This window comes from Gadus macrocephalus, chromosome 1 (genome assembly GCF_031168955.1).
Source record: "Gadus macrocephalus chromosome 1, ASM3116895v1".
Classification (NCBI taxonomy): Eukaryota; Metazoa; Chordata; class Actinopteri; order Gadiformes; family Gadidae; genus Gadus; species Gadus macrocephalus.
In genome coordinates, this window is record NC_082382.1 from 18,955,088 (window position 1) to 18,967,906 (window position 12,819).

The 12,819-nt window shown below is 44.9% G+C and overlaps 1 protein-coding gene and 1 long non-coding RNA gene across 2 annotated transcripts; one reads left to right on the plus strand and one right to left on the minus strand.

Annotated features, from left to right (window-relative positions):
• Positions 1-2,316: 2,316 nt before the first annotated feature.
• LOC132456857 (serine hydroxymethyltransferase, mitochondrial-like) lies at positions 2,317-12,602 on the minus strand. The gene is made up of 12 exons (XM_060051091.1): positions 12,464-12,602; positions 11,291-11,485; positions 9,088-9,167; positions 6,918-7,118; positions 6,573-6,654; positions 6,272-6,394; positions 5,525-5,664; positions 4,725-4,887; positions 4,322-4,421; positions 3,849-4,004; positions 3,180-3,287; positions 2,317-2,853 (listed from the first exon to the last, which is right to left on the minus strand). The coding sequence occupies exons 1-12, from the start codon at positions 12,566-12,568 to the stop codon at positions 2,726-2,728; spliced, it is 1,581 nt and encodes a 526-aa protein (XP_059907074.1). The 5' UTR covers positions 12,569-12,602; the 3' UTR covers positions 2,317-2,725.
• Positions 4,841-5,052, plus strand: LOC132456873 (uncharacterized). The gene is made up of 2 exons (XR_009525566.1): positions 4,841-4,981; positions 5,014-5,052. It is a non-coding gene; the product is annotated as an uncharacterized LOC132456873 (long non-coding RNA).
• Positions 12,603-12,819: the final 217 nt, after the last annotated feature.

Sequence of the window (12,819 nt, forward strand, 5' to 3'; positions counted from 1 at the left end):
ACACACACACACACACACACACACACACACACATTAACACACACACACACACACACACACACACACACATTAACACACACACACACATATACAAACGCACACATACACACACACCGGAAGCCTTGTGCAACCTGCTGTCCCACTAACACTTTCACACCCACTACTTCAGCCATTTATTTCCATCTTAAATCCCCCACTTGTTAGTGGGTTAATATTTCACTTTTACCTTTAGTCGTTTTACAACTTTTAACCAAAGGGAGGCCGGAAACAGTCAAAGCTTTGTAGTACAACCTAAATTGAATAAATTCTATGTCATGAAATCGTGGCTGATATACTTCACACTGCACTAAGCTGTGGATGAGTGCAATGTGTGCAAGTGATGTCATTGTTTGGTGGAGGAACAGCTTATCTGGTGGAAGGGTCGGCTCTGGAGGGAAATGCCCGGGTACACTGGTGCTCCTATAATAACCAAGGCAGATGTCTGGAAGAGACAAGGCAGCAGAACAACATACGGTATATGTTGTTCTGCTGGTACTGTCCATGTGTACGGTCAAAACACGACAAACACGACAGAAAACAACACTAGTTCTGTATGGTCAATAGTTTATCTTCATTCATTGTTTTTCTTATCAAACATATTCAACAAATGATTAGTCTGTCTGTTCTTCTTCCTCATTGGTCTTTTATCTCTGAGCACTTTCCTATGAACTTTTGGTTTGACTGAGCTGTGATGCACAACAGCTCTCATTGTCCACTGTATTCGGAAACGGAGAAGAGTACAAAGAGAAGCGAACATCAAGCACTGGAAGTGCTTTTGAACGCCACATGGTTTGTTATGGGAAACCGCACAAACACACAGATTGAATGACTTCCCTAGTGGGGTCTTAAAGCGCCGAATTTAACACACAAACATGCAGACACACAGACACACACACACAAACACACACAAAAAGATAAATAAATGTTCTTCTGCTGTATCACCCTGGTTTCTCACGACCTGACAACTCCTGTGACCTATCTGTGTGTGTGTGTGTGTGTGTGTGTGTGTGTGTGTGTGTGTGTGTGTGTGTGTGTGTGTGTGTGTGTGTGTGTGTGTGTGTGTGTGTGTGTGTGTGTGTGTGTGTGTTTCCCAACACAGTATCGGCAGGCCTCCTTGACCTTTGATCTTTAAAACTGTTTGGCTCTCACAGAAGGGACAATCATGGTTCCAACCAATAAATAGACTAGGATTATGTCAACCAACACACGCACATGCATTGAGTTATGCCTCCGTATAGACCTTGAATGGAAAGTTTTCAGTTTGAGCTGAATCCAGCATCTGTCCTGTTATATAAAACATATAATACTGAATATATTTGATTAGTCTGTATTAAACATGTCTTCAATATGAAACATGACAAGCTTGACTCTTAACCTACTAAGAACCTGATCATCTCAAAACGATGAGGAGCTAAGCTAAGTAACAGAATTAGCCGTCAGTTGGCTCGAGATTATTTTGATGATCTGACAAGCTTGTAGAGTTCAGAATGAGATGAAGCAATTACAGGAAATGCCCGTCGTTTAGCACACATCTGTTTGAACAGTCCCTTCCATTCCTCATTCCTTCTGTGCTGTAGCTCAACCAGGTCAACCGACCCCACAAACAGGAGAATAGACAGAAAACTATTATTGAGATAAAACCTTTATCATTCATTTTAGAGAATACTATAATGATAGGTGCTTTTAATTAAAAGTTGTATTCACTGTGAAAGTGATCATGCTTCTATACAAATTCATCTTGACATTTTATATTCATCCTTACTCATTGGTCATCACTAAACGAAATCAAATGGAAATCAAACGTTAATCACAATATCAAACACGTTATTTTAAAAATGTATTTTTACTTAAATGTTGCACTTGCTATGTTTTGTCCAGGCAGGGACTGTGTGCCAGACCACCACATGGAGATCTCCCAAGGAGCCAAACCACAGGCTGACATCAAGGGCCCTCCGTATAAACGTGGGACACTAGAGGACCCCTTAACTTAATCCCCTCAGAGTCCCTGTTGGCTCGTGTCCAGGGACAGCTGTACTGAATGGAAAATCAATTAAAAAGGGGGTAAACGGGGAAATAGGGGAGCTGCTGCTTTCTGTTTTCTTTCGGGGTCCAGGTGTGTTGAAGTTACGTTAGTTATTTATTGTGGTGGTAGTAATACTTTTTAATAGTCATTGTTAAGTAAGTAATCTGGAAAAGAAATAATATGGGGAGGAGACATTGTTGGGTTTGAAACGTGTGTGATTCTGTTGTGAGACACAAACAAAGTTCTCATTGAACTAGGTTACAGTATGGATACGTTTATTTAGGATTTCACAGTGCTACAACTCTCTTGAATCCTATCAATATGGCAGAGTAACGTCAACAGAAAATCCCACGATGCATTCTACAAACCCTCTGTACCAAAGAGGTAAATTAGCAATTCAGCAAACAAGGCTTGCTATACACAGCAATTACTATCCTCAAAAATCCAAGTTAAACAACGATATTTTAATAAAGCTTATTCATAATTATTATTATAATTTGGTTTATTCGTGTTCAAATTATTATTTTTGTAATTGATAACAACTATACTGGACTGTAAGAGCTCTGACTGTGTAGTGGGGGATGGCTCATTGTGTAGCCATCGTGTAGATTTACTAGAGAACGATCTGGAACATGGGTGCATGGGAGCACAGCCTCGCTTTCCTCAGTGGTCAGTGAAGCCAGGCATGGGGAAGGGCCTGGCGAATGTCTCCACCCGCTGGCGGAGGTCCGAAATGCGTGAGACCGTTTCAGTGTCCTCCAGCAAGAAGGCTTTGAAGCTGGCCAGGTTGCCTAGGAGACCCAGAAGGGAGATTAGGCAAAGTTTATTTTTGTAGTTATTTATTTTTATAGATTCTTTCCCTGTCAAACTTCATTGCATGACATTCTAAAGCTTGGCAATGTAATGCCAACATTTAAGCCACATTACATTTGACAACACATTTGACATCACAATCATTTGGAATATAAATCAAAAAAGACAAAAATAAATAGATATAATATAAATATACATTTTAAAACAAATTGAAACAAATGAGGTTGATTTGTTAAAATCGTAATGGTGGGTTTTGTGTGTTCTAGTATTAAGGGCTTAAGAATGAATAAAAGTAACATTTTACCACTCTTCTTCTTTACATCCAGAGCGATTTGGATTCCCTCGTCCATAAAAGCCACAACTTTCACAAAATCTGCCTCCTTAAATTGTCTTGAGGTCAACGCAGGTGTCCCTGTCAGGTGAAGGAGAGAGAGGGAGGGAGAGAGAGAGAGAGAGAAAGAGAGAGAGACAGTGAGTGCGAGTGCGTGAGCGTGTGCGTGTGTGTGTGTGTGTGTGTGTGTGTGTGTGTGTGTGTGTGTGTGTGTGTGTATACATGCGTGCATGCGTTGTGTGAGTGAGTGATGGTGTCACGGCGTATAAAAATGTACTCTAGAAAGGGATGAACATGAAAGACCTCAGAGATTTTGACTGACAGGCAGACAGACCAAGGAAACAGGAGGATAAAAGGTAGTGTCACAAACACACACACACAAATACACAACACACACCACACAACACACACACACACACACACACCACACCACACACACACACACCCAGCGAGGGAGAAACGATGACTGAAGGGGAGGTGAGGAAGATAGAAAGAATTGCCACCAACATCAAGCAGACAGACACACACACACACACACACACGCGCGCGCGCGCGCACACGCACACACAGACCAACGCGATGGAACTCTTCCGTGTATCAAAGCGATGGTGGACATCCTTGGTGGATCCTCAGGTGTGTTACCTAGGCGCAGGCCGCCGGGCGTCATGGCGCTCCGGTCCCCTGGGCAGGTGTTCTTGTTGGCCGTGATGGACACCAGCTCCAGAACCCTCTCGGCCCGGGCCCCGTCCATGCCCCGGGGTCGAAGGTCAACCAGGACCAGGTGGTTGTCGGTTCCCCCTGGGGGGAGGGTTATGGGATGTCAATGTGTTTTTGGATTGTTTGAATAAATCTTTGTTTTTTGGGATCACTTTTTTGTTATTATAATGTGATTATTGATGCTTGCTATGACAATGACATTTGTTGACACATTTTGATCATGCACAATTGGAGCATCTGTTAACAGTATTGTACCCGCCCCCCCCCACCCCACCCCCAAACCAGATCATAACACTTATTTAAACATTTTTTATTGTTTAAAAGATTCAAAGAAAAGAAAACTCTACTTGACTTCGAAGAAGGGAAAATAAGGTGTCTTTACTAGGACCTCAATGTACCTGAGACCAGGGTGAAGCCTCGTTTCAGCAGGGCATCTGCCATGGCTTTAGAGTTCAGCAACACCTGGGCGATGTACTCCTTGAACATGGGGCTGGTGGCCTGCAGAGAGAGCAGATTGATCTGATACACTTTGTACTATAACTTGGTAACCGCAGGTCAGCTCCACTGCCCATGAGCATACAAATAAATAAATGTCTTGCTTCTCGTGGTCTACAGCAAGGGACCATCTCTTATACAAACAGACTATATAAATGTACTTTGAGTTCTGTGTGTCAACTAAAACACATACACATATTGTCATAAAAGCTTTAACAGGCAAAGTTCAGCAGATTGCCACACCATCCATTCTGAACGCATCCTATCTTCTACTTGGAGGCGGGGGGATAAAAGATCAATCCAAACCTGTCTCAGGGCGACTGCAACCCCGGCAATAGCGTGGTTGTGAGGACCCCCTTGTAGGGACGGGAAGACGGCGAAGTTGACCTTGTTCTCCAGGTCATAGGTCACCTCCCGGCCTTTCTTATCTACGGAGCGCACCCCCTTCCTGTAGAAGATCAGCCCTGCCCTAGGATGTAGCGGTGAGATGGTACACGTTAGAACCCAAGGTTTGGGGAAGGTTTCACAACCGCTGCGGTTTTAAACTTGACTTTTACCCTGAGGTATCATTCTATTTTTTCTGGCTGGCCTCAAGTGGACTATAAAAACCCACAACAAACTCATTACTTCATTACATATTTAGTTGAATCAAAAAGTCTAATTACAAGCTTTTGTCTCTAAATCGAAAAAAAGGAGAACTTCAAAGCTAATGACCATCTCATACAAATTCCCATTTTAAATCGGGAGTCAGTGGCAGACAGGGTCAAAGAAGAGTTGAAAGGTGGCAGATCAGAGCCGTCCACCATGCCCAGGGGAGTGTCAACTCTCACGGGCTGGTGTGTCAACGCTCACTCCCTAAAGGACAGCGCTGAAAGCTCATCATGTGTTCCCATCAGGTCTACCTCATCCTCAAGTCCTTGGATCTCAGTGGGGCTAACCTGGTGCAATAGAGGTTGTATATGACCCAACGTATGGGTCAACAGCCTCATGATAATAATAAAGTACGTTTGACCACTATAGTTCTTTTTTCCATGTCCATCTTTGACCTAACGAGGCCTGGGAAGCGTCGCCGTAGCTCAACGCATGGGATCTGTCTGCTCCGGCACCTGGAGCCACGCAGGGACTTGTGTGTGGTGGAGGTGACCAGGTCGGCGTGCTGGAAGGGGGAGGGCACCGCCCCGGCCGCCACCAGCCCGCTGATGTGAGCCATGTCAGCCAGGAGGTAGGCGTTCAGCTCCCCGCAGAGCTGGAACACACACACACACCGCTCGTTTGGTGAGGGGCGATAAACAGGGAGACATTAGCCTCAAAGAGGAGAGACACATTGCAGCGGTTAATGGCGTCTTTCTCATTTCCGTCCACAGTCCACTTCACACAACACACTTTACCGGAAGACCAACGCGATGATGAACACATCCCTTCCTTTTTATTTTTGTTTTATTTTCTAAATTGATGAATTCCGGACTTGATGGGTTTTTTACTGTGCTGGGTTGAACTCAACAATACTTTATTGATTGGACTCAGCTGGTTATAGCGACACTAACACCACAGGCCCCTGCCTTTCAGAAAGGATTAGAAGAGAATATGATCCAATTGTATCTTTATATAATATATTAATTTTTTATTTAAAAAAAAAATGAAGCAACTGCACACTAATAATAGAATTTCATTTAAATATAGTAGGTTACTAGGTAGGATTTGTATCATTGTATTGCTATATTGCTATAGTTACTTCCAGTTGTAGTTATAATATAGTATAGTATATAGAACTACTGTCTTCTACAGTAGTTAGAAGACATTCTTTAGAGAGGCTTAGAAAGTTGAGGATAGAAGAGAAAGCTCAGGCTGCTCACCTTCTTCATGCGGGGGTAGTCAATGAGCCGTGCGTAGGCACTGGTGCCGGCGATGATGAGCCTGGGTCTGAAGAGACGCGCCGTCTTCTCCAGCTGGTCGTAATCTATCGTCCCCGTTTCTGGCTGCGTCGGAGACAACGTGCAGGGTGACCCAGAGCAGGACACCAGTATAATCCCCCACTACCCGTGAATTCAGACGCCGGTCATCAATGAACGTCCTCTTGGGGAGGCTGAAAGGATGTCTCTCCGGGTTCGGCTGTGGTGAGTGGGGATTCGGACGGCGGACGCAGAACACACTCACGTTCAGCTTGTAGGGCATGGACTCAAAGTAGATGGAGGTGGCTGAGATCCTCTTGGTGTCGGTCATGTAGCCATGGGTGAGGCTGCAGGGATTGGAGAGGGGCAAAAGAGAGACGGTACAAAACAAATCATGATAGAACAACAGCCGCTCAATGGTAAGGACTAGAGTAGAGATATGAATGCTCAAATGAGAGAAATGTGTGTGTGTGTGTGTGTGTGTGTGTGTGTGTGTGTGTGTGTGTGTGTGTGTGTGTGTGTGTGTGTGTGTGTGTGTGTGTGTGTGTGTGTGTGTGTGTGTCTGCCTGTGTGTGTGTGCCTGTGTGTGTGTGTGATCCTCCACACGTACTGGCCTCCGTCGGGCAGGTCCAGGCCCATGATGCGGTCGTGCGGCTGCAGCACCGCCGTGTACGCCGCGAAGTTAGCAGGCGAGCCGGAGTAGGGCTGGACGTTGACCCCCCACTGGGCCGGGTCCAGACCGAAGGCCTCCAGGGCTCTGCGCTGGCACAGCAGCTCTATCTGGTCCACCACCTCAGCCCCGCCGTAGTACCTGAACACACACACACACACGTAGACACACACACGCCAGACATACATACATAGACACACAAACACACCAGACATACACCAATAGAAAAAAACACACATGCCAGACACACACACAGACACACACACACACACTCGCACACAAGGCAGACGTACACACATGCACACATAGACAAACACACACACCAGACATACACACAAACACACACACACACGCCAGACATACACACATAGAAAAACACACACACATAGACACACACACAAACACACACACACGCGCACGCACACACACACACACACACAAACACACTCGCACACACACATTCCAGGTGGGTTAACACAGAACCTCTAACAGAAGATCTGAGAAGGCGCGCAATATCTTGGTTAATATGGCTGTTGGTGTCGGGGACAACAGCTCATATTGCTGGGTGTCCAATATTGTATCATCGTTTTACATACAATATTGTATGTTTTGTGTTCTTAATTTTTACTATGGAGATGCAGGTAGTTAATAATAATAAATAATAATACATTTAATTTAGAGGCGCCTTTCAAGACACCCAAGGTCACCTAACAGAGCATATAGTCATCATAAATCGTTTAAAAAACAAGACATTGTGGAAAATAAATAAATAAATAAATAAACATAATAAAAAAAAATAAAAAAATAAAAGACAAAACAAAACAAACAAACAATCAAAACAGTGATCAGTTAGACGTCAGTCATCAGTTAGTTACCCTAAGCACTAGATGATCCTGTTCATTCGTGATTCTTTTTTTTTTATCAATTATTTTATCTAAAGAAGACATTTTTACGAGTTGGAAATGTTTATTGATGTCAGTGTTCATTAGAAAGTTTGATAAGACAGAGAAAGTACAGAAAGTACAATACAGCCCTGTTTGATGTTGTCTAATCTTCCATCGTATAGATTGCTCAACGGTCAATAACCGGTTGTGGATTTATAGTTCTGAGCTAATAAGTTATGTAGGCCTAACTTTACATATTTCTATCTTTCACCAGGTCACATGTTCCAAAGGCATGTTTTAGCTGAGGCATTATTGTTAAAACATTAGTGAAGATCATATAAATAGAACAGTCCCATGCGTGTCTGTGTTAGTGTGTGTGCATATGTGTTTGTATGTGTGGTCACAAGCTTTATTTAGATATGCGTCATTCTATCACATTAGCATTAGCATTAGCACATTAATCCTGACGCTGGTATCCTTAGGGATCGCCTAGTATGTCATCGCCACACAACCGTCAACAGATCTAGAAAGTGTGTGGCAGCCAAGACCTAAAGCATAAGGGAACAGTGCCTTATGAACACCAACCTCCACCTCCACCTCCTCCACCACCACAACCACCATCATAACCACCAACATCTCCACCATCACAACCACCATCATAACCATAACCACTTCTACTTTCACAACCAACCAATAATAACCACCACCCATCCCCCCCCTCCCACAACAACTACCTTCATAAACACCATCATAAACACCACCGTAATCCACCTCCACCATCATCACAGCCATCACTCCTAACCGCAACCACCCTCACCTTGATCCCCTCCACCACCACCACCACCATCACCTACACCACCACCATCACCTCCACAACCTCTACCACCACGCCAACATCACCCTCAACACCAACACCATCCTCACCACACCAAACCCCAACCACCTACCATCGCCTCCACCACCTCCACCATCACCATCACCTCCAGCACCACCATCACCTCCACCACAGTCACCACCACGCCAACATCACCCTCAACACCAACACCATTCTCACCACTCCCAACCCAAACGACCACCATCACCTTGTTCACCTCCACCACCACTGTCACTGCCAACACGCCAATCACCAACGTCAACAGCAACACCATCCTCACCACTCCCAAACCCCGACCACCTACCCTAACCCCCCATCCCCCCATCACCGCCAGTACTCCGATGAGTCGTACCTCTGTCCAGGATAGCCCTCTGAATACTTGTTGTTCAGACAGGACCCCTGGGCCTCCAGAGCAGCACGGCTGCAGAAGTTCTGGCAGAGACAAAACAAAAGACCAGAAGGACTGGGTTAACGCGTCATTCGATTAATATCCCATAATACTAAAATCGAGCCTACGCTCTGCACATGCGTGAGAGGAAATAACTGTCAGGCAACAGTTTTTGCCTTACATTTAACGCCACTCTCTGAATGATCAGATGAGATGAAGGTGAAATATGAGACGATCTTCTAATGCATGCCCTGTTGACGAAGTCACCTCACCTCCGTTTCCCTCTTCATGCAATGATTCACCTAAGCTGAACAGCCAATCAGAGTTTCTAGAGATTAACTCCCGGAATCGGCCTCCGTCCTCGATTCAACATGCTGAATCAGCCGACTATCGGACAAGGGCTGACTATTGCCAATGATGCGGGACACACCGCAGAAATGAATGGCCCAGACGCTCACCGACAGCCAACCGTTGGCCCGGTGTGTCAGAGCCTTTTCTCTAACATGCAAGGCCACATCAGTCATTACTGAGAAACTGACGTAGAGTCTCTGGTGCTATTGCACCCTGCTGGGTCTGCACACCCTGAGAGGATCCCCCACCAGGCCTTCTGGCAGGGCACAGACACACCAGCCCTCAGGGCCATACAGATATAACCATATAACCATCTATGCATAAACTCGTTTGCTCTTCTCAGGTTGTTTCTGTGTTTTGCATATTTCCTTCCTTGTTTCTTTTCTTATTTCATAAATGTTCTTATTTTCTTGAATTATTTTTCCTTCTTTCATATTTCATATTTCATTATTTTTTAACCTCTGATTAATCTTTCATTTATATTTAATCTCGGTATATTCTATCAATCTATCCGTATATTTTAATATCTATCTATCTGTCTGTCTGTCTGTCTGTCTGTCTGTCTGTCTGTCTGTCTGTCTGTCTGTCTGTCTGTCTGTCTGTCTGTCTGTCAACCTATCTCCCTATCCACCTATCTATCTACCATACACTCTCAACCAATCCAGTCATTACCGTGCAGACATGTCAGCCTTAAGAGGAGGTTCAGCCTAAAACCTCAATCATCCCAGAGGGATTTCTAGGTCTCTCTGAATCTCTGCATCTCTCTCTGTCTCTTGCCTTCTCTCTCTACCTCTCTTAATCTATCTCTCTTTCCACCTTTGCATCTTTCTCCAAAACTCTTTACCTATCTCTTTTCCTCTCTGTCTCTGACTCTCTGTCTCTCCATCTCTCTCTGTCTCTCTCCCTGTCTCTCTCCCTGGGATGACAGACACACTGTGGTTACAATGTGGCGTGTCTCTCACCCGTCAATTGTGTTCTCCTCTTGACTCGATGTCTCCGTTTTAGGGGATCAATGGATCGTGGATGGAAGCGATCGCAGGAATCAGCCCGGTGATTGAATGTGGAGGGGATGGGAGGAGGGGGGGGGGGGGAGCAGGGTTTGACTGTGTTTCATCTGAACAGAGAGGGGGGAGGTGGGAGGGAGAGAGGGGTCCTCCGTGGGGAGCCGGCCCTACCAGCAAGACTGACTGACAGGAGCTTCACAAGGAGTTGACAAAAAAGGGGCCCTTCAGAAGTGCTGGGCCTGATACCGCTGAGAGCTTCTAATTGTTGTGAAGTTTAAAGGTTGAAAACTTCCCCAGCTTCTGCTTTGATGAAATCAGAGACTTGTGAGGGAAGACAGCGCCAAGACGTTTAGAGGAGAACTCGAAGCGCACAGCAGAAGGGAAAGTGGTGGAAAGAAACTGGTTTTCTGCAAACAAAGTGGGCGGTCGTGTTTTGCATTGCTTCCCTCGGTTTTGTTACAGTAACACGCACTGGTGAATAAAATGAGCATCTAAGCATCACGCTATAGGTTCCAGCCTGCCAAGCCGGTAGTTCTACTGTGTTGTGTGTTGTAATGCTCTGTGAATGGTTCCTGGGAGTTTGTCAAAGATTCTGCAACTTGTCACCAGAAAGAAGGTTCTCCAGTATTCAAGGTGGAAACAAATGATTTTTTCGTTTTCACTCAATTTCACTCTAGCCATCCGCACACACACACACACACATACAAAACTCTCTTTTCACTTGCTTACTGCTTACTGCTTACTCTCTCTCTCTCTCTCTCTCTCTCTCTCTCTCTCTCTCTCTCCGCCCCCCCCCCCCCCCCCCCCCCTACCTCTGATGCAATGAGCTCCAGGCCTCGACACTGCCGGTCCTTCTCCTGGGTTAGGAGGCTCCACATCTCTGGGTCATCCTGGGCCAGACTGTCCTGTCCCGTCCACTGTCCCCCGCTGGAGAGCCCTCGCCTGGGCAACTCCACCGCCAGCTTCCCCTCTATCCAAGCACATCCTGGTGCCCGGAGGCATAGGGGCTGCGGAGGGGAATGTTTGAACGATGAAACGTAACGCAGGTCATCTCAAGGAGCTCAGCAGTACAGGTGTTGATTCTGTGTTCATGAGAAACTTTCTATTCACCAAAGAGGGTAACAAATAAATAATATATATAGTGGTAAAGAAGGCCACTGTATAAGCGATTGCGTATTTCAGGATAAATATACTACTTGATCTGAATGAGCACATCATAACTCCAATAAAATAGAAAACATAAGGAGAAATATAGCATAGATTTGATTGCTTTTTACTGAATCTCTATAATAGCAAATCTTTATAAGCATTTAAAAGTCCCATAGTCTTAAATCCCAAAAAGTATGAGTAATACCAATAATACCAACGAAACATATGCTAAAAACCCCTGGACCTGTTGACAGTAGTCATGTGGGTCAGCGGCCTTAGAGTTGCAGCTCTCAGGTGTGTGCTTGCCGAAGGCCAGATAGTACCCACATGATCCTTACGCAACTCTTTGTTACTTTGCCCTAATACGTTGATTGCTGCCTTATCAGGAATAATAAAGGGGAGCCGTTTCTTCTTTAGTATTCTGTGTTTTCCGGATTTAGGTACTGTAAGCGTCCTTCATGAATCACCAGTCAATTTTAAAGGACAAATATCCTTTCAGCCACGAAAAAAGCACAATGGTTGCCTTCTTTGAAAAACGGGTTAAAATATGGCTCTGTGATGATAGTTTGAACACAGAGGTGCGGGCAGTGTTGTGGAAAGCACAAAAAGACTGCAACTGTTCCAATAGGAACCCTGTTGACTTCAGCACAACAACACAGGCGCCTGACTGAGCAAAGCCACCTCGTTGGATTACAAGGTGGTCTGTTTAACTGTCAAAAGTACAAAATATAAATTGTACTTGTGGACTTTGGTTGAAACTTAACTCGACTAAATTAAGCAGTGCAAACATAAACAACATGTCAGGTCTAGAAAACAGAAGTAAACCGAATACTCACCCGCAATATTTGCCTCAGTGACAGCGAGAGCATGTCTGGGATTGGGAATGACTGAGTGAGAAACTTCCATGGTGCAAAGGCTCGAGGGAAATCAATCATTCTCATGAGAGGGGGGGGGGGGGGGGGGGGGGGGGACACGCACCCGTGCGCACTGATAAAACCAGACAACTAGAGCACTGATCTCGAGTAAAAACCTTTGTTTAATGCCGTTCATTTCTTTGATGAAACAATCCTATTTTTATGCCGCCTGATTAATCACAAGAACAGCATTCAACAATGTACGCAGATACACATGGAATGATTATTAATCAAAGGTTTAAGCAATAAATAAATAAGCAATGAATAAAACCATAACA

Excerpts from the sequence above, each read along its gene's own strand:
- LOC132456857 (XM_060051091.1), bottom strand. The coding sequence starts at position 12,568 with ATGAGAATGATTGATTTCCCTCGAGCCTTTGCACCATGGAAGTTTCTC. Across the intron at positions 6,395-6,572 it reads CCATGCCCTACAAGCTGAAC|CCAGAAACGGGGACGATAGA; the intron begins GTGAGTGTGTTC and ends TCTCCGACGCAG. Across the intron at positions 2,854-3,179 it reads GGATGTAAAGAAGAAGAGTG|GCAACCTGGCCAGCTTCAAA; the intron begins GTAAAATGTTAC and ends TGGGTCTCCTAG.